This window comes from Vanacampus margaritifer, chromosome 1 (assembly GCF_051991255.1).
Source record: "Vanacampus margaritifer isolate UIUO_Vmar chromosome 1, RoL_Vmar_1.0, whole genome shotgun sequence".
NCBI classification, from domain to species: domain Eukaryota; kingdom Metazoa; phylum Chordata; class Actinopteri; order Syngnathiformes; family Syngnathidae; genus Vanacampus; species Vanacampus margaritifer.
In genome coordinates, this window is record NC_135432.1 from 67,717,797 (window position 1) to 67,738,306 (window position 20,510).

The following is a 20,510-nucleotide window of genomic DNA, read 5'->3' on the forward strand; positions in this document are numbered from 1 at the left end:
GGAGACGTGGTATTAAAGATGGAATTTCTGTTATTCAGATGGAATTAAAGTAAAACACAAACATGGAATTAAAATCTATGAAAACTGAATTCAATTGAGGGAATTCAAAATGATGGAAACATCACATGGAATTAAATAGTTAATTATGTGGCGTTAGAATTATTATTGGAAACACAACTTGAAGTCATGAAAACATGAGAAATCTGTATTAAAATTATGGAATTCGAGTAAAACGAAAAATGTCACCATTTAAACATGAAATAAGATTTCTTCAAATAATGACGACAGCTTGAGACGTAGAATTAAAGGAAAACATGGAATTACGAAAAGGCAGACGGGCACATGGAGATGTCACTTCACTCTAGTCCAGCAGGTGGCGGCCACGCATCCAAAGCTGGTCAAAAACTGAGTAGAAGAAGAAACGACTTGAATGGATAAAGTCATCGAGTGTTGGCTCTAAAATTTCCTCATTTGTGCGTCTCCGAATTATCAACAAAACTTCTATTCTTCGTTTATGGGACTGAAGACGACAATCCTGACGAATTGCCTCGTCCATCGCCACTACTTGGTGAGTTGAATTCACTTCGACTGTTAGCACGTGAGCTAACAACAAGTGACACTTAAGGAGGCAACATTTTGTATTTTATATTCGAGGGCGATGTTTGTTTTAGCAGCTTAATTGTCGTAGCAGGACTATGTCAAGGTAGCCTGGCAATAGCCAAATTGCTTCACAATATCAGTCTGGGACTGCTCCGCGTTGATTTGTTCCGGAAAGGCGGGGCAAGCTGTACAACACATCGAGCTGATTGGACGAAGCAAGCGTGTGCACGTCTACCTAACTTTTTTTTCGACCAATCACGGCAAAGGATGAAAATGTTGTGACTAGCTGATATCATTGCGTTGAGTTTATGTTGTCGGTTTTGCAATGTTGATATGCGGATACAAGAGACTACAACAAGAAACTTTGGTTTGTTTCTTCCCACGGCTTCGGCGCTTCTTGTTTTCGTCACAGTTGCATATCCTGCCCCCAAATACAATGTCGCTCTGTGATTGGTCCGAACCACCAGTGGTTCGTATCGGTGGAAATTAATGGTGCAGTACAAGATGGATTCTCGTGAGTTTGTGGCTTCACAAATACCGCGAGAATACATCTTGTGAGAGCAAGTTTATATGTCAAGGGGCTCGTCGATAATTTGGTGATTTGAAAATAAATTAAAATTTAGTTGTGGCTGTTCCACCCCCCTTTAAAAAAATCCATTTTTTAACACTAGATTGTCTAAAAGCGAATGTAAAGAAATTCACTGGTAACTTTTAACACAAGGTGCCACTGTATCTTGAAGAACGTTCTTTGAGAACAGTGCCACAATGCATGCTGGGATTTTTTATCTAACAAACTTTATTCAACAATCTTCATGGGGTAGACGCCGCGGACTTCCGACTTCTGGGTTTCACACATCAGCGCAGTTTCCGGCCACTGCTGGCCGCGTCCCAACACTCGCACCCGCGCCCCCCAACCGTGAGCGCGCAGGGCGTCTCAGCTCTCTGAAATGCTTCGGACACACTCGCACCCGTCGACGGGAAGGCGCAACCGAGGGGCACAAAGTCGCAAAGCGGAAGCGGAAACAAAGCTGATGTGTGAAACCTGGAAGTCGGAAGTCCCGCCTCCTCCGTGGCATATACCCCATTCACAATCAAACCTCAGGTACGTCAATGTATGCTGGGATGCTTTGATGATGTGTTACTCCTGTGATGTCATCAATGGGAGGAGCTTGATAATCGTGTCATCAGTGGGCAAAGACTCAACGCATATTGAAAATGCTTACCGGTTGATCCTGGGCTCTCCTGCTCTGCGATTGGGCCGGCCACTGTGACTGAAGATCACGTGACCCAGCCAGGTTAGCAACTGTTTTGTTTTGTTTCTCTTCCCAGATGCTAACGCTTGTGCTGCAACGCGTGTCACATGTCACGCGTGTGTCATGTGTCAGGCGCTACTGTCGCAACACCTTACCTGTTCTCACTCTGTATACCAAGGTAACGCGCATGCTAGCGCTAACACACCCACCCCTTTGACTGTTGTCACTGTTCACCATGCTAATGCTAACAACCCAGTTTGTTTCCACGTGAGGAAACGCACGCTAATGATACAAATGATTTGCATGCTAATTTAAATACGATCACCCACTTTGACTATTGCCACCCTGTTCACTAATGCTCTTGTATTCGTGCAGAAGTGCAAGGTAGCACGTAAGAAACATGCTAATGGTGTGCTAATGCTAACACTTAATGCTAACAATTTATTTCGGGAGTTCGTCTGTCGTGTTTAAAAGCAAAACATTTTGGCTTGATTTTGAATGTTAGCATGCTAATGTTGCTAATGCTATTTATTCAGCAGTAAAGACCCGCTGCGTTTTGCTTTTTAGGATCCGTGTCCTCTGTGTGACGAAGCCAAAGAAGCGCTGCAGCCACTCAAACACAAAGTGAGTGGTCACAATTTTGACCCTGAATGGATGATCGACTGGTCACTGAGGTTTGTCGCCCTCGCACGTGTCAGTTTATCCTGCAGCAGGTGGACATCAGCCGTCCGGAGAACCGAGCCTGGCGAGACAAGTACAAGTGGGACATTCCCGTCTTCCACCTGAACGGTCGCTTCGTCATGAAGCACCGCGTGGACGTGGCCTTGCTCGACAAACTGCTGGATGAGCAAACGATGGATGGATGATGAATAAACACGTGAAAAGAAATCCACTCCTGGCGTCTTTCGTATTTTAAGCCTTTGGCCATAAATTGTTGGCACGATTGACAGCCGATCCGGAGATGTCATCAATATTTCAGCCGGTCGGTGTGTGTGTGTGTGTGTGTGTGTTGCCGTGGCGACGTCCGTTGTCGTCGATGGCGTCGCGTGGCAAAGGGGCGGACATTCAGCTGGCTGTGCAGAAAGCCAAAAAGAAGATGTGCCAGCTGCAGCTGCTTCGCCAGTAAGACGTTTCCGCGATCGTCATCCGTCACTCATTGAGTCTTGGAGCAGCGCTGTTAGCATGTTGCTAACATCGGTTGAGCGCCAGCTCGCTAATATTGCTTACGTGCATTGTGTGTCTCTGAAACGGGTTGAAATGTTTGCTAGTTTGGATTCCGCACTTTCAAAAGCAGTGTTTACTTGAGGATCTTAATTATCATTCATTTGATCTGGTAACCAATCATAGCACATTTTAATTGTTTTTAATTTTCCTCCCCTCCCACACAGGAGTTCAGAACAATCAACATGGACGCCAAGCAAAGAACTGAAAGACTCTCTGGTGGACATGTACACAGGTACGCAACCACTACACTAAACATCAGACAGGTGCACGACTACAGCACAACACTAAATACCCCCCCCCCCACCCACACACACACACACACACACACACACACACAAATGCTAAAAGTATCAATTTTGTAGTGTGTGAGTTTGTCCACTAAGTGGCACTGTGTCTCTAAAAAAACAGCAAGACTGCAAGAAATGACATGAAGACGTTGACTAAACACTCGCATAAAAATCGATCTATTCATGTTTGTATATTATTTGTATATCTGATATATATTTAGTCTGGCTAAGAAACGCTGTGGCTTGCTGACCTCCTGCGTGCTGCCGGTGGAAAACATCTTGGCCGGCGATGTACAAGAAAGCCATTCGTACAAACGCGCACGGGATGCGGCTTGTCAATCACCACACATATTGATCAAAAGCACTCACGCACACACACACACACACACACACACTCAGAGTAGATAAATGTAATGAAAAGGCTGAGAGTGAATGGGGGGGTCATGTGAAGCTTTTAATCTGCAGGCTGGGTGGTCCAACGCGCGCACACACACACACACACACACACACACACACACACACACACACACTTGTATTTGTTTTGTTGTCGAGAAGGCCGCCTCATATCTGTTTGGACTGAATTGTTTCCGAGTGTGTGTGTGTGTGTGTGCATGTGACGGTTTTGAAACCCGTCCAAGCTTCTCATATGTCTTTGCCGTGTAAACGTTTCTTCTCATGCATGTCACGGAAGCGCGTGTTTGATATGTACAGTAAGCGTGTGCCGGTAAGGAAGCGTGTGTGTGTGTTGTCGTACAACTGCGTCTTTTAGTACATCACTTTCTTAGATAGCAACATTTTCTGCACACTCCCTTCGAACCCGAATCCAGTCTGAAAACTATTGACCAAAGGCTTGCATAAGTATATAATTAAATAAAAAAAATAGATTAAAAAAAGCTGTTGTAAAGACAATTTGGGGCAAATTGCTACAAAAAATATCTTTTATCTTCAAACTGTACTATCATTTTTCGAAAAAGGTTTTGGGGATAAACCCCCATTTTGGATGAAACCAGGCTCGGCTTCTCTGTTGTGTATTTTTTTTTTCGTTCCTGCTGGCACTGCTCAATTAACAGAATTCAGATTTTCTTTCTGCCGCGGTTAAACGGACGCGCGTCGTCGCTGATATTTCCATTTCAATTCTGCTGAATATGCGCGTCGTCGAGCAGTGGTCAGCCAACCACCAGGGGGCGAACACACACTTGAGGCGTCATCAAGCTGCCTAAACAATACCAAAGAAGTTGAAAAAGAAGCGCGTCAAAAATTGGAGATGAAAAGCGTCCAAAGAGATCAAAAGCCCATTTTGTGATATCGCACATTTCTTTGCTTTATTTGTTTATTTTATTTTTTTTTTATTATTGTATTGTATCGAAATTCAATTACAATTTCACTTATTGCACTCCACAATTACAAAATCAGTATAATGGTTAAAAAGAAAGAAAAGATTCTTAATACTAATTTTGAGTGGTTTAAATTTATACATTTGCACCTTTTTTTTTACATTTCAAAATAACAAATTAAATAAATTGAGTTTCATCCAAAAGGAACTTGCATAATTTTAGTGTTTCAAGGAATTGTATTTGTTAAAACATTTTATTATTTTGTAGCAAAAAAATAAAAGATCGTCCTAATCGTGATTTCAATCATTACCAAAAATAATCATGATGAATATTTTCTTCATAATCGAACAGCCCTATTTTAATCTTCAATCAATTGTTATTATTCACTAAAAACAGTTTACTTGTTAAAAAGTAACGCAATAAAAATGCAGATGTTTTCACTTCGATAATAATAACATTACTAATAATAATAATAATAACATTACTAATAATAATCGTGATTATAATATTAAACCAAATAAGTGTGATGATCATTTTGGCCATAATTCTGCAGCCATCGTAGTTTGTGTAAAAAGTTTGACAAACGTTCGTTTTCTTCACGTACGCGTTCACGTGAGTTCTACTCGGCGTGTTGCGGTCCATCTGCCAATCAGCCATTTCCTTGCGCGGTGTCGCCGATCGGCGATCAATAAAGCGCGATGCCTTGTTTGCGTTGAGCGGCGGTCAGACCGAAGCAAACGATGAAAGACGCGCGCGTTGTTTGCAGACGAGCGCGTGCTCACGCGTGTTGATTGTTGGCGCGGTTCTCGCCGTCCTGTCGGTATGGAAATTGCGGCGGCGGCGGCGGCGGCGGCTCGGCGGGAAAGATCAGAGCTGGATTGTGTTGGATTTGAGCTCAAGCTTATTTAATCAGCTCCACACCGTCATTAATATTCATGCGGTCAGCTGGAAAACAGCAAACTTCCGCCGCCGCCGCCACAAAATCTATTAATCAAGCTTAAAAAATTAATGGACTTTAGTTTCTATTACGCCATTGGGGGGGAGGGGGAGGGGGCGGCACCCCCGCCGGCTCCTCATTGGCGCACGGAGATTGGACCCCCGATTGGCCTTTGCGGTTCCCCTTTTTTCCGCACATTTTTCCATCTTTGACGAGACTTCAAAGCGAGTGTGAAGCGTGAACGCTCATTTAGAAGGATTTAAACGTCCGTAGCGAGACACACCAAACTGCTCACATTCATCACGGAGCCGCACACGCCTCACGCACACGCGCACGCCTCACGCACACTTTCAAAGTGACTTCAAAGTCCACAACGCCCCCCAACAAACGACCCCCACTCGCTGTCAAAGTCACGACCACACATAAGACCAGTGCTAGGGTCAAAACCAGGTTCAGGGACAAGACCGGAGTGAGAACTTGAAATGGGTTTTTAGGCCGCGCACTTGGACCAGAAGACAATACGGTACCAGACTGAGTACTTGGACCAGGCACAAGTCCGCAACCTTGAACTAGGGACAAGAGACAGAGAATTTGGATCTGTCTAAGACTAGATGAGAAACTTGGACCAGAGATGAGACCAATACCAGAGTGAGAGACCTGTACTAGGACAAGACCTTGGACATGACTCAGGGACAAGACCAGGTTCGCATGCATGGCTTGAATCAGAGACGAGACTGGGACCAGATTGAGGAGACAAGAAAATGGAAAATGTGGTCCAGGGTAAAGGCTGGGACCAGACTGAGGACTTTGACTAGAGACAAGACTAGGATCAGAGACAAGACCAGTATCGGACTAAGGCTTTGGACCGTAGACCAGCTTGTACTAAAGAGAAGTAAGAATTGCTAGAATTTGATTCAAAGTGAAGACCAGGAACTCACTGAGGACTTTGACCAAGGATAAGTCTTGTATGAGGGACTAGATTTGGATCAAAGACACGGGGTCAGCGCGGTGACTTAATTTCCGCACAATCGTTGTTGAGCTCCGTTGGGTACATATTCGCATCTAAATGTTTTCTTCTTTTTCAGATAACCCTCAAGTGAACGAGGAACTGCGCCAGCGACTTCCTTCACCTTTTCAGCGTCCACTCAGCCCCGCCCACAGATCGAGCGCGGGACCATCGGACCAGCTTGTGGGTACGAAATCTTTTACCAGAACATTTTCAGAATCTTTGTGTATCTTGGCCCTGTTTTGGTCTCAGTGGTCCCGGTGCCCCTGGAGGCTCCCGGCACCGGCGCCGCCCTCCTTCCAAACCAGGTGAACACGTCCTGCCCAGCTTCCTCCGCAACGTCGGCAGGCATGGCGGACACGGACTTTTCAGCCGGCGGACGCTCTCCACCGGCTCCCGAGACCTGCCAGGGTCCTGGTGGTCCCACCATGGGAGGGCTCCTTATCAGCAGGTGATTAAATACAAAGGTCAAGCACTAACGGCGTGCTAACCTGTCCATGTCCTGAGGAGAGAGATGCATCATGGGAAAGTTCCCACCCCGTCCAAACAATAACACGATGACAATCGCGAGTGCGACACGTTCATATTGAAAATGGCTGGCAGGCTTATTAGACGTTTGATTAAACTTTCTTCTTTCCGGCGTCGCCGTGACCTATTAAACGAGACATTTGATGAGCCGCGCTCGCGCCCGAAATAGCAGAAGTTAAAGTTAGATTAGAAACACTCAATTAGCATGGCGGCCATGTTATTTACCCGCTTTATTGCGCCAAGAAGCAGCGGCCTGACCTTTAAGGTGATATGAGAACATGGATGCCGCCGCCGATTATTGAAGACGGCGCCGCGACGCCAACGCGCCACCTGGCGTCTTCGCAGCACGCCGGCCAGCGGGTCAAGCGCTAACACAACGCTAACAAGACGCCAGCACACAACTGAAGCGCTAACCAGGTGCTAGCATGCCTCTAGCAGGGACGGGGTGCATGATGGGAAATGCGGTCTCGGTTGACTCATCCTGTCGTGTCCTCCAGCAGCCATCGGGACGCCGCCATTGGTCACACGGCAGCATGCACGCAAGCCCCGCCTCCGGACGATGACAAGAAAGTGTCTCTGTTACTCCGAGAGTTGGACACGCTGAGAGACGCCAACAAAAAGGTCTGAACCTCACCTGCACCGATACCGGACTCCGCATAAACCGCATCCTTCAGCACCTGAGCAGGAAAAGTCAACTCGGTTTGGGAAACGCGTGGCTTTGCATAAATGAACACCTGACCTCGCATACAGTAAGAGTGCCTAAACGCCGACTCTGCATACATAATAGGGGTGGGAATCTTTGACTGGCTTACGATTCGATTCCGATTTTTGGGTCTGCGATTCGGTTCAATCGATTTTTGACTCGGGATCGATTTTTCCATTCAAAATGGTTTGATTGACAATGATTCCATTTATAGCCGTGCAAAGAATCGTCATGATCGACTCCAGTCTGACTCGCTAATGCTAATTAGCGCGCTACTCGCGGCTATTCATACAAAACGCTTGCGGAATGTTCACAGAGTCGCTTAACATTTCTCGCCGGCATCTGCTCGTCCCACGCTTGCAAAAACAACAACTTTTATTGGCATAACTTGATGGTGACTTTTTTCTTCTCTAATGCGGCTACAACTTATCAATGTATCTTAGCACGCGGAACCACACTGCTCCCAAGTGGCCAAATCTCGTCAAACTTAAAACGGCGCTCCCAATAAAGGCACACACAAACGAGGGCAAGACGGTATCAAATCATTTCAATCAAATCCATTTTGGGACATTTCAGATCGATTCCGAATCGTACTGAATGAGAATCGTGATTCTTATGAGAATCGATTATTTTTTTGGCCACACCCCTAAGAAATAAGCACCCGCGCCCATGAACGAGCCAACTCCAGGAACCCGTTCCTTGCTTGTGTCCTTATCGGACTCCACGACCGTCAACACCCGAGTCCACGTCCATCAACACTCAGCACCCATCAACACCTGACTTTCATTTCAGCTGCTGGAGCAGCTGAGCCAGAAGGAGGAGGAGCTCCAGAGGAAGGAGGCGGAGCTGATGGCCGACACCAAGCAGGCCAAGGACTGGGAGGCGAATTCGGGTGAGCGCCGCCCCTCAACTGAAACGGTCTCCTGACTCGGTCCTCACTCAAATTGTCCCGTCAGAGTTCTTGGAGGAGTTGCTGAGCGCTCGCAAGGACAGAGACGAGGCCGTGACGTCACGAGTCCTGTTGGCCAATCAGGAGCGAGATGAGGCTTTACGCCACGTCGCTCGACTGCAGCAGGCCGCCAAGTAAATACACACGCGCACACGCACACATGGCGGGGCCTGTGATTGACAGGAGGTTTTGGCCAGCATCCACTACACGTTTCCTGTGGATGCCTTTCAAAATAAAAGTCCCATATTGGAAGCTCACATGACCACACACAATATATACTCAACAAAAACATAGAAAAAGTGGATTATCTCGGCAAAGGAGAAGTGCTCACTAACACCGATTTAGACTGCTTTGTGAAGAATATTTGAGAGAAATTGTGATTTTGTTTTACATCATTGAGTTTATCTCGTAAAAAAATGGGAGCAAAACCAAAAGTCTTGCGTTTATATTTTTGTTGAGTTTATGGAGCGTTTTCTCAGGCTAAAGTGAAAGCATCAGTCCTGTGACTCACAGGTACTTTGGTCCTGTGACACTGGCGGAGTCCCTTCAAAATAAAATCATCTTCAAAATAAAAGTCCAAAATGAGATACAAACAAGCACAATACATTGAAAAAATAATATATTTTAGTTGGTGTGTCTGTCCCGTTTGAGCTTTTTCCAACGGATGCCCTTCAAAATAAAATGTAAGAAGTCTCCCTCCAGAGGCGCTTCTTGAGAATCACACATTTCGACAATGAATTGTTTTAGTAGCAAATCAAAGAGTCGCGTAAATAAAAGCGCGCTAGCATTGTTAGCTTTGAGACTTTGGTTTGCTAGTCATGTGATTGACGGGGGTGCCCTTCACAATAATCTTTTTGTTATACTTGCCAAAATTGTGATCGCTTTGCTATATGTTTTAAAATAAAGTCCAAAAAAACAAAAAACAAATGTTATTTGCCACTTTTAATATTCCAAATTGTTGACTTTGGCCCAGCGAGCGCCGCCGCCGATTCTTGTTCAAAAGCTGTGAAATGAGCTCTCGTCAGCCGAGGAGCTGCCAAAGAGACACGCAGACCTAATTAGAGATTAAACCCGCACACTCGCACGTACCCCGCCACACGCGCGCACACGCACGCACGCACGCACGCACACACGCAACATTCCCCCCAGCCCAGGATGAGGGGTGATTGATATGGCGGCCGCAATCCTTTTTATGAGGGAGCGAATATGGACGATCATGTTCCATCTGTCAGGGCTACGTGTGTGCGTGTGCGTGTGTGCGTGTGTGTGTGCGTGTGTGCGCGTGTGTGTATACACAGTATCTGTTGGTGCGTGTTTGTGTGTGTATAATTTGCCAATCATTGTGTGATGTCTACGAAGTGTTTCCGTCAAATTGTTACTCCACAATTTGACGCGTAGAAACTTTTTCCAAAAGGAAGACTTTAATTGTTGCTCGCACCCTTGATCCGAGTAATGGCGGCGTCTGAGTGTGCGTGCGCGCGCGCGCGCGTGTGCAGCGCGAGGCGAGCTGCCGAGTCGTAAGCGCGGTGTTAGAGGAGCTTTATTGGCGGCGGCTGGTCTTTCATTACCTGCTGTTCCCCGCAGAGCGGCGCCGCGTCGGCCATCTTATTACAGTTTATTACAGCAAAACAGCGGCCGGCTCAATGAAGAACTTCCCTGGAGGAGGACGCGGATCACAATCTCAGCGCCTTCGCATCCGCCGGCGGAACCGCCGACAACGGAGGAGAGAAAAAGCCCGACACGAACCGTCACGAAACCGCCAAGACCCGAAACGGACGGACACAAACCTGCAAGCAGCCACAAAAACAAGCTCGAACCAGCACAAATGGCCAAGAACCCAAAAGGGACCCAAAAGGGAGCAACCCCAATTAAGACCAATCGGCAAGATCCATCAAGAACCGACTTGCGCATCCTAACAAGACAAATGTGCACAAAGTTGCGAGAAGCCTTAAGAACCAGCAGTAACCGACAAGAACCCAACAAAAACCTAAAAGAACCCCAAGGAAGGAAAGATCAAGCATCTAAAAACCCAAATGAACACACAAGCAACACAATCCACCAACAACATACCAGAACTTATCAGAACCATAAAGAGCCAACAAAAACCGCCAAGATTCAACAAGCTACGGGAATCTTTGAGAAGCTTAAAGAACCTTAAAGAATGTACAGAAATCTGCCAGAACATTGAAAAACCTCCCAAAACCATAAAGAACCCCCAGAAAGTTCTTGGAACCAAAACAAACCTGCAAGCGTCAACAGAAACCAACAAATGCAAAAGAAACCACAATGAAGAAGATTCAAGAGGAGTCCATAAAAAGACCCAAACTAGCAAGAACCTTCACAAACATAAAAGAATCCACAAGATCAGACGAAAGCCGTCAAGAAGCAGCAAGAACTGGAAAAGAACTAAGCCCCTCCTCCAGGATGTCCTGGTTTTTTGTCCTGGTTTTTCGTCCTGGTTTTTCGTCCTGGTTGAAAGCGATGGTCTGATGGACTCGTTTGTCCAGTTTTCTTTTATGCGTTGCCGTCCAGCAAGAACCGAAGCAGAACCACGCGTCACTGGTGTCCTGACTGTCTTTGCTGTGTGTGGTCTGTCCAGGTCGGACTCACCGGACGGGTCGGCGCTTGAGGACGGCGACCTGGTAAAAGGTTTATTTTCTTCCCGCTCGCCAACGAAAGCCGTCCTCACGCGTGGCGTCGCCCGGCAGGAAGTGGAGCAGCTCCTCGGCCGCGTTTGCCAGTCCAGCTCGGCGCAGGAGGTGGCGGCGTTTGGCGCCGCCCTGGTGGAACGCGTGCGCTCGGCGGCGCAACGGCGCGACCGCATCACCGCGCAGGAGATGAAGGCCGTCATGGACCAGCGAGACGCCGCCATCGCCAAGGTCTCGCTCGCTCGCTTCTCACGTATTTGTTTGTGTTTGTTCGACGGGCTGAGCGCCGCCGCCGCCGCTCGTCGTTAAGGCAAATATTTGCATACGGCGAGTAAACAAGTGGCGAAGGTTGTCGAGCGTCGCACGCGAGTCTCCTTTCGGTCCTCGGAAGACGCGAATGACTAATAAGAACACATCTTGAGTTTCAAGCTTTTTATTTGGAAAAGAAGAATCAATGTTTAGCACGTGGATTCATTTGCAACGTTTAAGTTGGGTTCGATGGAACCTCTGGGGTTCGGTGAGTCCGTCTCAGGAGTTGGACTCCAATGATTGGCCGTCATTGGCTGCAGGTGATCATGTGACATCGCGGGGCTGATTTGTGCTGCGTCATTTGCTGCGTTCAACTTTGGTTTGATGGCATCAAAGTTATTTGACTTCACGAAAACTAAAATAAAAAAAAACTAAATAAAATAAAAGCGAAAATTATTTTCTTAATGAATTTTTATAAACATTTTATAATTATCTATAACAATAGCCAAAGTACAATTTTGCTGCTTTTGTATTTTTTGGGATAGAATTTTTGTTTTTATTTTCTTTCCTTCCCAAAAATGTTTTCTCAGTTCGATTTCATGAGTTTTCGTTATCTGTCACCTTCATCCGAACCGCCCCCCCCACTTCAACGGTGAAAAGTTGCGGCGTGACGTGAACGGCCGCCCGGGCCCCGCCTCCTCCGCCGCCGCCTCCATTAACCCATCTGGAGCGTGCCGCTAAGTCCCGCCGGTGTCGGCGGCGCGCCATCTTTTAACACCCGCCCCTCGCCGTTAACACCGCCCTCCACAGTAACACCTTAATGCCGCCGCCGCGCCTCAAATATGTTTCAAAGCGAGCGTAATCCCCGGCGGAGGGACGAGAAGAGAGAGAACACTCCATGCTGGAGGATTGCGTCCCCCCCCCCCTGCCCACCCCCACCCCCGACCCCCCCGCTGCTCGCCGGCCCTCGCTCCCTCTCCTCATCTCTCAGGGATTATCTGACGCCGCTGCCGGGACTTGTGGGAAATATTAGAAAAAGGGGGGGCAGGGGGGGCCGTGAAAAGGGTGGCGTGCCCCCCCTGCCTTTATTGAGCTAATATCAGGTCATTACAAGCTTATTAAATGTGTGCAGCAGCTGCCGGGTTGCCGGTTCCATTCCCTGCCAGTCGTGTGTGGTCCTCCACAATCGGCTTGTAAAAAAAAAAAAAAAAAACAGAAATCGGCTCAATTCATTCATTCGTTAAAAAATCGGCGCGTCAAGCGAAGAAAATGTTTCACTGGAATTAATCGCAAGACTTCAATTGGCAACTCACGATTAATCGCAAATTTTAGAGCAGTTTTCATACTTTTGTTAACATAAAAGTGGGGGAGAAGTCAAAGGAATGCAAATATGGCTGCTGCATTTTTCTTTTCTTATTAAGAACGATCTCATCTTTTTTCTTTTTATTTTATTTTTTCTTTTTCTTTTCTTTTTCTTTTCTTTTTCTTTTCTTTTTCTTTTCTTTTTCTTTTCTTTTTCTTTTCTTTTTCTTTTCTTTTTCTTTTCTTTTTCTTTTTTCCTTTTTCTTTTTTCCTTTTTCTTTTCTTTTTTCTTTTTCTTTTCTTTTTTCTTTTATTTTTTCTTTTTCTTTTTCTTTTTCTTTTTCTTTTCTTTTTTCTTTTTCTTTTTCTTTTTCTTTTTTCCCCTTTTTTTTAAAAAAAAGAACGATCTCATCTTTTTTCTTTTTATTTTATTTTTTCTTTTTCTTTTATTTTTTCTTTTTCTTTTATTTTTATTTTTTCTTTATTTTTTATTTTTTCCTTTTTCTTTTCTTTTTTCTTTTCTTTTTTCTTTTTCTTTTCTTTTTTCTTTTTCTTTTACTTTTTCTTTTTCTTTTTTTCCCTTCTTTTTTAAAAAGAAGAAAAAAGAACGATCTCATCTTTAACATGAAGTTTTGAGCGCCGTGTCCACAAATCAATGCATGATTATGACATTTATTGCTGCTCAATTTTGACGCGTCTGCCGCATTGCGACTGGAATTCATTCACTGCCATCGACGGCTCAAGACGTCAAAAATGAATTTCAACTATTTCTTTTAGTTTCACATTTTTTTCCCACTTTTGTGAACAAGAGTATAAAAACCTAGATTTTTTTTTATTGTACTTTTAGCACATTTTTAAATGAATTTATGGCAGTGAATGAGTTAATCACACATTAAAAAATGGCAGGAACTTCAAATGACACTCATTTCGACACCCCTTTTGAAAAAATCAATCATGACTTGAGCCCATTTCCACCACAAACCAACATTATGCACAGCTTTAACATTAGCACAAAAAAAGGAAAATAAAATCGTGCACTTAAATACTGATTGAGTTCAAATAGTGCAGATTAGTTCAACATCAAATTGTAGCTTTAAATTGTAAGTCAAGTTAAAGACAACTGATTGTTCAAATTTGGTTTCAGTCCATCGGTCAAGTTGAAGAAGTCGTTCTTTGAAGCCTCAAAGCCGATTGTAGGAATCGTTTGAGCAAAAAGCGCTTCAATGGATCGTTTTCTTTATCGTATTTCATTGAACCGATTTGCGGTCGAGTTCGCTGGCGTTTGAATTGTCGTTCTTAACATGACGTCCACTTTTTTGAATCGTCCTGACTAACACGTCGTTGCGCTCTCGTCTGCAGTGTCGACGACTGCAACAGGAAGTCATGCAGGAGAGAGAGCAGCGGGCGAGCAAGGTACGCACGCACGCACGCACGCACACACGCAAGGCAGCGTCTTCATCATCATCATCGTCATCGTCACACGTGACCGATGTGGGTTTTTTCCAAGTTGTCTTTTTGGCCGGAGCGTTCGGGTCTTAGTCTTCCGTCTGTTTGCCGCTGCAGAAATATATGACATGTTGTTATTAATGTAGCGTTCCCAAGCTCGTAATGAGGGTGCGAGGGGCCGTGGGGGGGGGCGGGATTAGTGCCCGGGGACGCTTCAGTCCGCACGACGGCCGTTTGAGTCTTTCATTTAATTGCCATTTTCAATTCCTACTTTTCAGTCTTTGATTTATGTCGTGGTTGCAAAAGTCTCGGTCCGAGTCCATTCAGTGGTTTGGACAACTTCTGTCTTTAATTGATGAAGTCGTTTGTTGATTATTTCCCGTAAGTTAAGTTTTTGTCCCTCAAAGTCACGGTTTGCTTCTTTTGGCCATTTTTTTTGCTTGTTCGTCTTGCGGCCTGTCGGGACGCGCTCGTCTCAGAGGTCACATGACCGCGGCTTCCTCCTCGTCCTCCTCCTCATGGCCAACGCGTGACCTTCAGCCGTCGCGTTAAAGGTCGGCTCGCCGGCGTGCCCGTGACCTCATTTGCATATTAGTCTGATTAATGAGCGCCTCGTCGTTTGAAGACGCTCGTCTGACTCTGCTGGAGAAGACACACACTCGCCCTTCGTTTCCTTCCTCTTCATGACGGGGGGGGGGAGAGGAGGAAGAGGGGGGGGGGTCATTAGCATAGTGGGGGCATCGCTGATTTGGGGGCGGCGGCACCTCTTCACTTCCTGTCCTGAGCAACACGGCCGCTCCAAACAAGCAGACCACCGCGACGAGGCGGGAAACGAGGGGAAAACTGTGAAAGGACAATCGAGGACACGCGACGGACACGCGACGGACACGCAACGGACACGCGACGTGTTGAATCAATGCTGCTTCATTAGCAGGCTGCGTGCGTAAAAAAGTGAAACGTCGCCGATGTCAAAGTCAAGCGCGGCGTGATTGCGCGCATTTGTAATGAGCGCCTTAATGAAGCCGAATCCAGATCAACTTGTTGATCTTTTCCTAATCAAACTTGTGTTGTTTGCCGAGCGTTTAATGTTTAACGTTTAACGCCTTTGCGGAGGTCAACGGGGGCCTTCCGGAAAAAACTCAAGGCAACAAATGCGGTCCAGTCGCGAGTGAAGCGCAGTTTGGCTTTCGTCCAATCAGGAAGAGCTGATCAAACTTCGGCGGGAGCGAGACGCCGCCTTGGATGACGGCAAGCGCTTGGAGGCGGAGCTAAAGTTACTGCAAGCCAATCACAGGTCAGACGGCGGCCACCTGAAACGCATTGCGGACACGTCGGCCTGTAGGGGGCGCCGTAAAGCAGACGGGCTTGTCTTCTTTTAGCTCCGAGCAACCGGTGGAGGCTCCGCCCCCTGCTGACGGCCAGCCCCGGGCCCCGCCCCTTCTGGCTCAGCTACGGCAGCTCGCCGAGGACAAGCGTAACGTGGAGGCGGAGCTTCTACGCTGCCAGGAGGCGGAGCGAGACGCCAGCGAGAGAGTCTGCAGGTATTGCACCTTCAAACGAACGAGCGCATTTTTAACAACGTTCTGGAAAAAAAGTTGTAAACGGCAAACGTGACGATATTCTCCACTTAATGCAAGATTGCAGCAAAACCGCTGAAATCTTGCAAATGCAAAAAACATGGCAGCTGATTTTAATCGTTGATTTTAAAGATGACGTCATTCATAATCAAAGGTGTCATCAATGAGGTCTGCGGTGACCTCATTGATGACATCATTGGTTTTAGCTGACATCCTTTGATGTTCAGTATGACATCATGGGTGGCGCATGTGACATCATTGATATTCGCGGTCCGTGGGCAAAGTCCTGAGCGGCGGCGGCGGCGGCGGCGGCAGCGGCGGCGGCGGCCGTAACGTGACTTCCTGTCTCATCAGGCTGAAGATGAAGGGATGAGACGGTGATGAAAACAGATTAAGTCGTCCGGGCTCAAACCCGAGGCTTTCTGCTCTAATTTGGCTGCCAGCGGGGGGGCGGGGCCACTGTGAAAGGAGACGACTCGCCGAATAGAGACGAGTGTTTGCTCAGGGGGGGACGAGGGGGGACGAGGGGGGGGGGGCGAGGGGGTGCAGAGTGGGACGACTGATGGAATCTTCTCCTTATTCCAACTTTTTCCAACTTTTGCACTCGACTACACGCACACGAAGGTACTCGATTATATTTCGATTATATCTCGTACGTACGTATGAATAAGCATTGCTGCATATTTCAAACATTTCAAGCCGGGGCTTTCGAATCAGGGTTTGAAGCCGATGGTCTTGTTTCAAGTCCGGATTTTGGTGTCGAACCCGGTTTCGGATTTCCAAGAAGAGCTGCGCAATGAATTGATTGTAATTATTGTCACGTCGCGGCCGTAGCCGATATTTGCTTTTCAAATGTGGGCGGGCTCTGCGGCGTTTGGCATGCGGCGCTCTCAGCCAACCACCAGGGGGCGAACGCGCGCATCAGCCTTCGTTACGCTGCCGCCACAACAAGTTCCGTTTTGAATTCTGAGCTTGCCAGTTATTTGGTGGTCAATTGTTGGCATATTGTTTGTTGAAAAGTGACGTCAAAATGGAATCGATTTTTTTGAACGTTGATGAATTATTGCGATTAATCATTTTCATTACAATTTTGACAAATTAGCAAAATCAAAATTCTCATCTTAGGGTTTCAAAAGGAAAAGGTTCGGCTTTCAAAAAACAATCCCAGTTTTAAATTTGATCTTCAAAGTTTTCAGAAAGGCTTCAAGTTTTGAGCCAGGGTTCGATTTTTAAACTTGGTTTCAGATAACAATTTTTCAAGCCTGGCTTACGTTAAAAGTCGGTTTTCGACTCACTGTCATGGTTTCAAATTTGTAAGGTTTAGTGTGGGAATATTTTTAGTGGGGGTGTTAAAAAAAAAAATCATTTCTAAACTGGAAATTGAAATTTGTCTTCAAATTGATGACAATCGAAGATCATTTCCAAAGTGTCTGACTTTGCTTTCAGGTTGGAGCGTCTGGTGGAAGTTCTGAGGAAGAAAGTGGGCACAGGAAGCGTGCGCGCCGTCGTCTGATTGGCTGTGAGCGTTTAACGAGATGATGTCATCTTTGTCACCGTGACGACGGACGCCATCAGGTGACTTCAGATTATGAAATCCGCACGTGAAACGCCATTTGGAAATATCAGTTTTGATTCCTTTTTTGGAGTTTCACTCAAGACAAACGCCCCCCCCCCCCCCCCAAACGCCCCCCCCCCCCATTGTACGGTCTCCATGGCGACGCTGGCCGGCTCGCGCTCAACTTGGGTGTCCCCCACGCTGCTAATCCTGCTGCACCCCTAATCTGCTTGTTGACAACAAAGAGCGCCTTTCTTTGCTCCCACTTCTGACGCCACCTGTGTGTGCGCGTGTGTGCGTGCTTCGAGTCGGGGTCGGGTTTCGAACCCAGGTTAAGGCTTCCACACAAGTTTCAAAAATGGAGTTCGGGTTTCCAATTAGGCTTTGAAGGCAACATTAAGGTTTCAAATTTGATTTTCAAAGCAGCTGAGCGTTAAAAAAAAAAAATTGCAAGTAGGATTTCAAATTAAAATTCCGATTTCCAACTAAGGTGAACGCTTCAAAGTAGGTTTTGAAACTATACTTAGGGTTTCAAAAGAAAGAAAAAAAAAAGTCATAAGGTTTCGGGTTTCCAATTAAGATTTGGAGCCAATATTCTGGTTTTAAAAATTTTACATATCAAATAAAGAAGACACGACTTTGAGGTCAAGATTAGAGTTTTGAGAAAACAAAACAACTTTCCAGCTAAGTTACAAGTTTGAAGCTGGAGTTCGAACCTCAAACACGGGTTCGGCTTTCAAATGAAGATGTCGAGTTTACGGCTGGTGTTCGAAATCAAGGTTTGGATTTCCGAATGAAGGTTTTCGCACCACGCCTGCTAATGCTAATGCTAACAAGTCCTGTGGACTTCAGCAGCTGCTCTTGTCTTTTATTGTGAAAAGCGGCGCTTGCTCTTTTATTGTGAAGGGGCCTCTTTGCTCTTTTGGGGCTCGTTGACAAAGGCGCCATTGTCGTCTTACTGCACGTCATTAATTCCAATCTCCATTTTAAAAAAACAAAACAAAAAAACAGCCCCCCCCCCCCACACACACACACACACTCACTCCCCCCGGCCCCCCAGCGGGGCCTTCAAAGTTTTGGACCAGAAGGTGCACGCGGCCTTTTCTGAAATGATACTGGGGGGGGGGGGGGGGCGTCGCCCACTGCCCCGCCCTGCCCCGCCAGGACCATATGCTCACTTTTAGGACACCACCCCCTCCCTCAAGCACCCCCCCCCACACACACACACACACACACACCACATTTATTAGTCCACACTTGTAGATTCTCTTTCCATTGCACCACTTTATCATCATCGTCATCATTATTATTATTATTATTATTATTATTCTCTTTCTGATCACATGTTGGACATCCCAGAATAATCATCCAAACAATAAGGAATAAAAAAATCTGTCAAATCAGAATTTTTTATTTCTTTTTTTAACAGAAATCTGTTCGTAAAAACTAAAACTATTTAATTTTTGTCAATTTTGGGGGATTCATTCAATAATAAATCAAATCAAATCCATAAATGTGATACAATCAAAATTGCGTTGATTATGTATTTAATGTCAGTTCAATTCTATATTGGATGTCGTTATTCAAAAACAACCTGAAAAAAAATTCATAAAGCTCAATGCAACTCAGTCTTAGAATATTTAGCAAATAAATATTATTTAAAATGTGGGTGGAATCTTTTTGAGTGCGAGCGTGTGTGTAAATATGTATTTGTGTGTGTGTGTGTGATATATGTGCATATATATATCAAATGTGCATAATACTTTATACACATTTTATATATAGATAGATGTAGATATGTGATTTAAAGTCAATGATAAATATTTTTTTACGTGAAAAAGATATGAAGAAAACGATGCAGGCCAAGCGTGTGCGTGCGTGCGCGCGCGCGCGTGTGTTAAAAAAAAAAAAAATGTCATCTGCAACCAGCTGTTAATATTTGCTTCAAAAAGAGATAAATGTTCAAATAAAAAAAGTCTGAACTATCGACAAAGCGACTTCGTGGCTTTGATGTTGATGACATCATCAATCAAGCAGTCCAAGTTTGGATGTTTTATTTTGAAAGGAATAAGTTAAAACATGCACAAAAAGACACACAAACCTGCTTTTATTTTCCGACTTCCCGCTGGAGATTTTTGTCGGCGTCATGCACACTTTTCGATCGTCATCACATCACCGATCAATAATCAATCATCACAGGCAAAGGTCGCGACCCCCGCCGTTGCTGCGGCGATCATTTTTCAGCGTCAGACAAACTGACCTTGGGACATTTTGGCAGCCCCGCTCAGACCGCACATGACACCGATGACCTTTCAGACAACTTTTTAGCGCCTTTTCTCCCAAATGTTCCCGCCTATTTCCTGGGCTTATGCTGACATTTTCCCGCCGTTTTCTGGCTTCGAACCCCGTCGAACACACAGCTGGGAACACGAATGTGTGAAAAGGAGCAGAAACCAAAAAGATGATATTTTTTTTTTTTTTTTTTTTTCAGAAGTTTCTGCACCTTTTTCACTTTTGGCATTCAATTTTGTCTGGCGGGAAAATAAGTGGGGAATGGGCAGCAAAAAAGGCAGAAAATCGCTTGTGAGGAAATAAATCCAAAAAGTTAGAACCATTTCACACTTTTTCCTCCCCATGCCTTTCCTGACTGTTTTCTTGCCTTTTCCCCAACCCCCCCCCCACATGCTATTTTCCTAACTGGCTGTCCTGTACGGGTTCGAGACATGTCACATATTTGCCAGCATATCTTTCGCAACGGACGAGGGCGGCCGGGACGTACGCGTCTGCCAGTCCTGGAAGCTTGAGGATGTCCACGCCAACAAGATGTCTTGGGTTCATGCCCCGGTTGTCGCCATCGGCCCCGTACCGGGTCCCAGGACTGACTGAAGGATGTGGGAAAGGACAGGAAACTG

At 45.8% G+C, this 20,510-nt stretch overlaps 1 protein-coding gene across 2 annotated transcripts; it reads left to right on the forward strand.

The window, feature by feature from the left end:
* The first annotated feature begins 334 nt into the window (after positions 1-334).
* On the forward strand, positions 335-17,709 carry mipol1 (mirror-image polydactyly 1). 2 transcript variants are annotated; one of them, XM_077564731.1, is made up of 13 exons: positions 335-568; positions 3,242-3,309; positions 6,721-6,828; positions 6,894-7,092; positions 7,670-7,790; positions 8,665-8,764; positions 8,829-8,955; positions 11,421-11,463; positions 11,530-11,700; positions 14,380-14,433; positions 15,666-15,760; positions 15,846-16,007; positions 17,490-17,709. In XM_077564731.1, the coding sequence occupies exons 2-13, from the start codon at positions 3,300-3,302 to the stop codon at positions 17,554-17,556; spliced, it is 1,257 nt and encodes a 418-aa protein (XP_077420857.1). In that variant the 5' UTR covers positions 335-568; positions 3,242-3,299; the 3' UTR covers positions 17,557-17,709. The 2 variants fall into 2 exon arrangements, with proteins under 2 accessions (XP_077420857.1, XP_077420850.1); XM_077564724.1 differs by having other exon boundaries at positions 336-568; positions 7,667-7,790.
* Positions 17,710-20,510: the final 2,801 nt, after the last annotated feature.

Bases quoted from the DNA above. Each gene is read 5' to 3' on its own strand.
- mipol1 (XM_077564724.1), top strand. The intron at 6,829-6,893 runs GTACGAAATCTT...TTTTGGTCTCAG, and splicing joins ACCATCGGACCAGCTTGTGG to TGGTCCCGGTGCCCCTGGAG. The intron at 14,434-15,665 runs GTACGCACGCAC...TCGTCCAATCAG, and splicing joins GAGAGCAGCGGGCGAGCAAG to GAAGAGCTGATCAAACTTCG.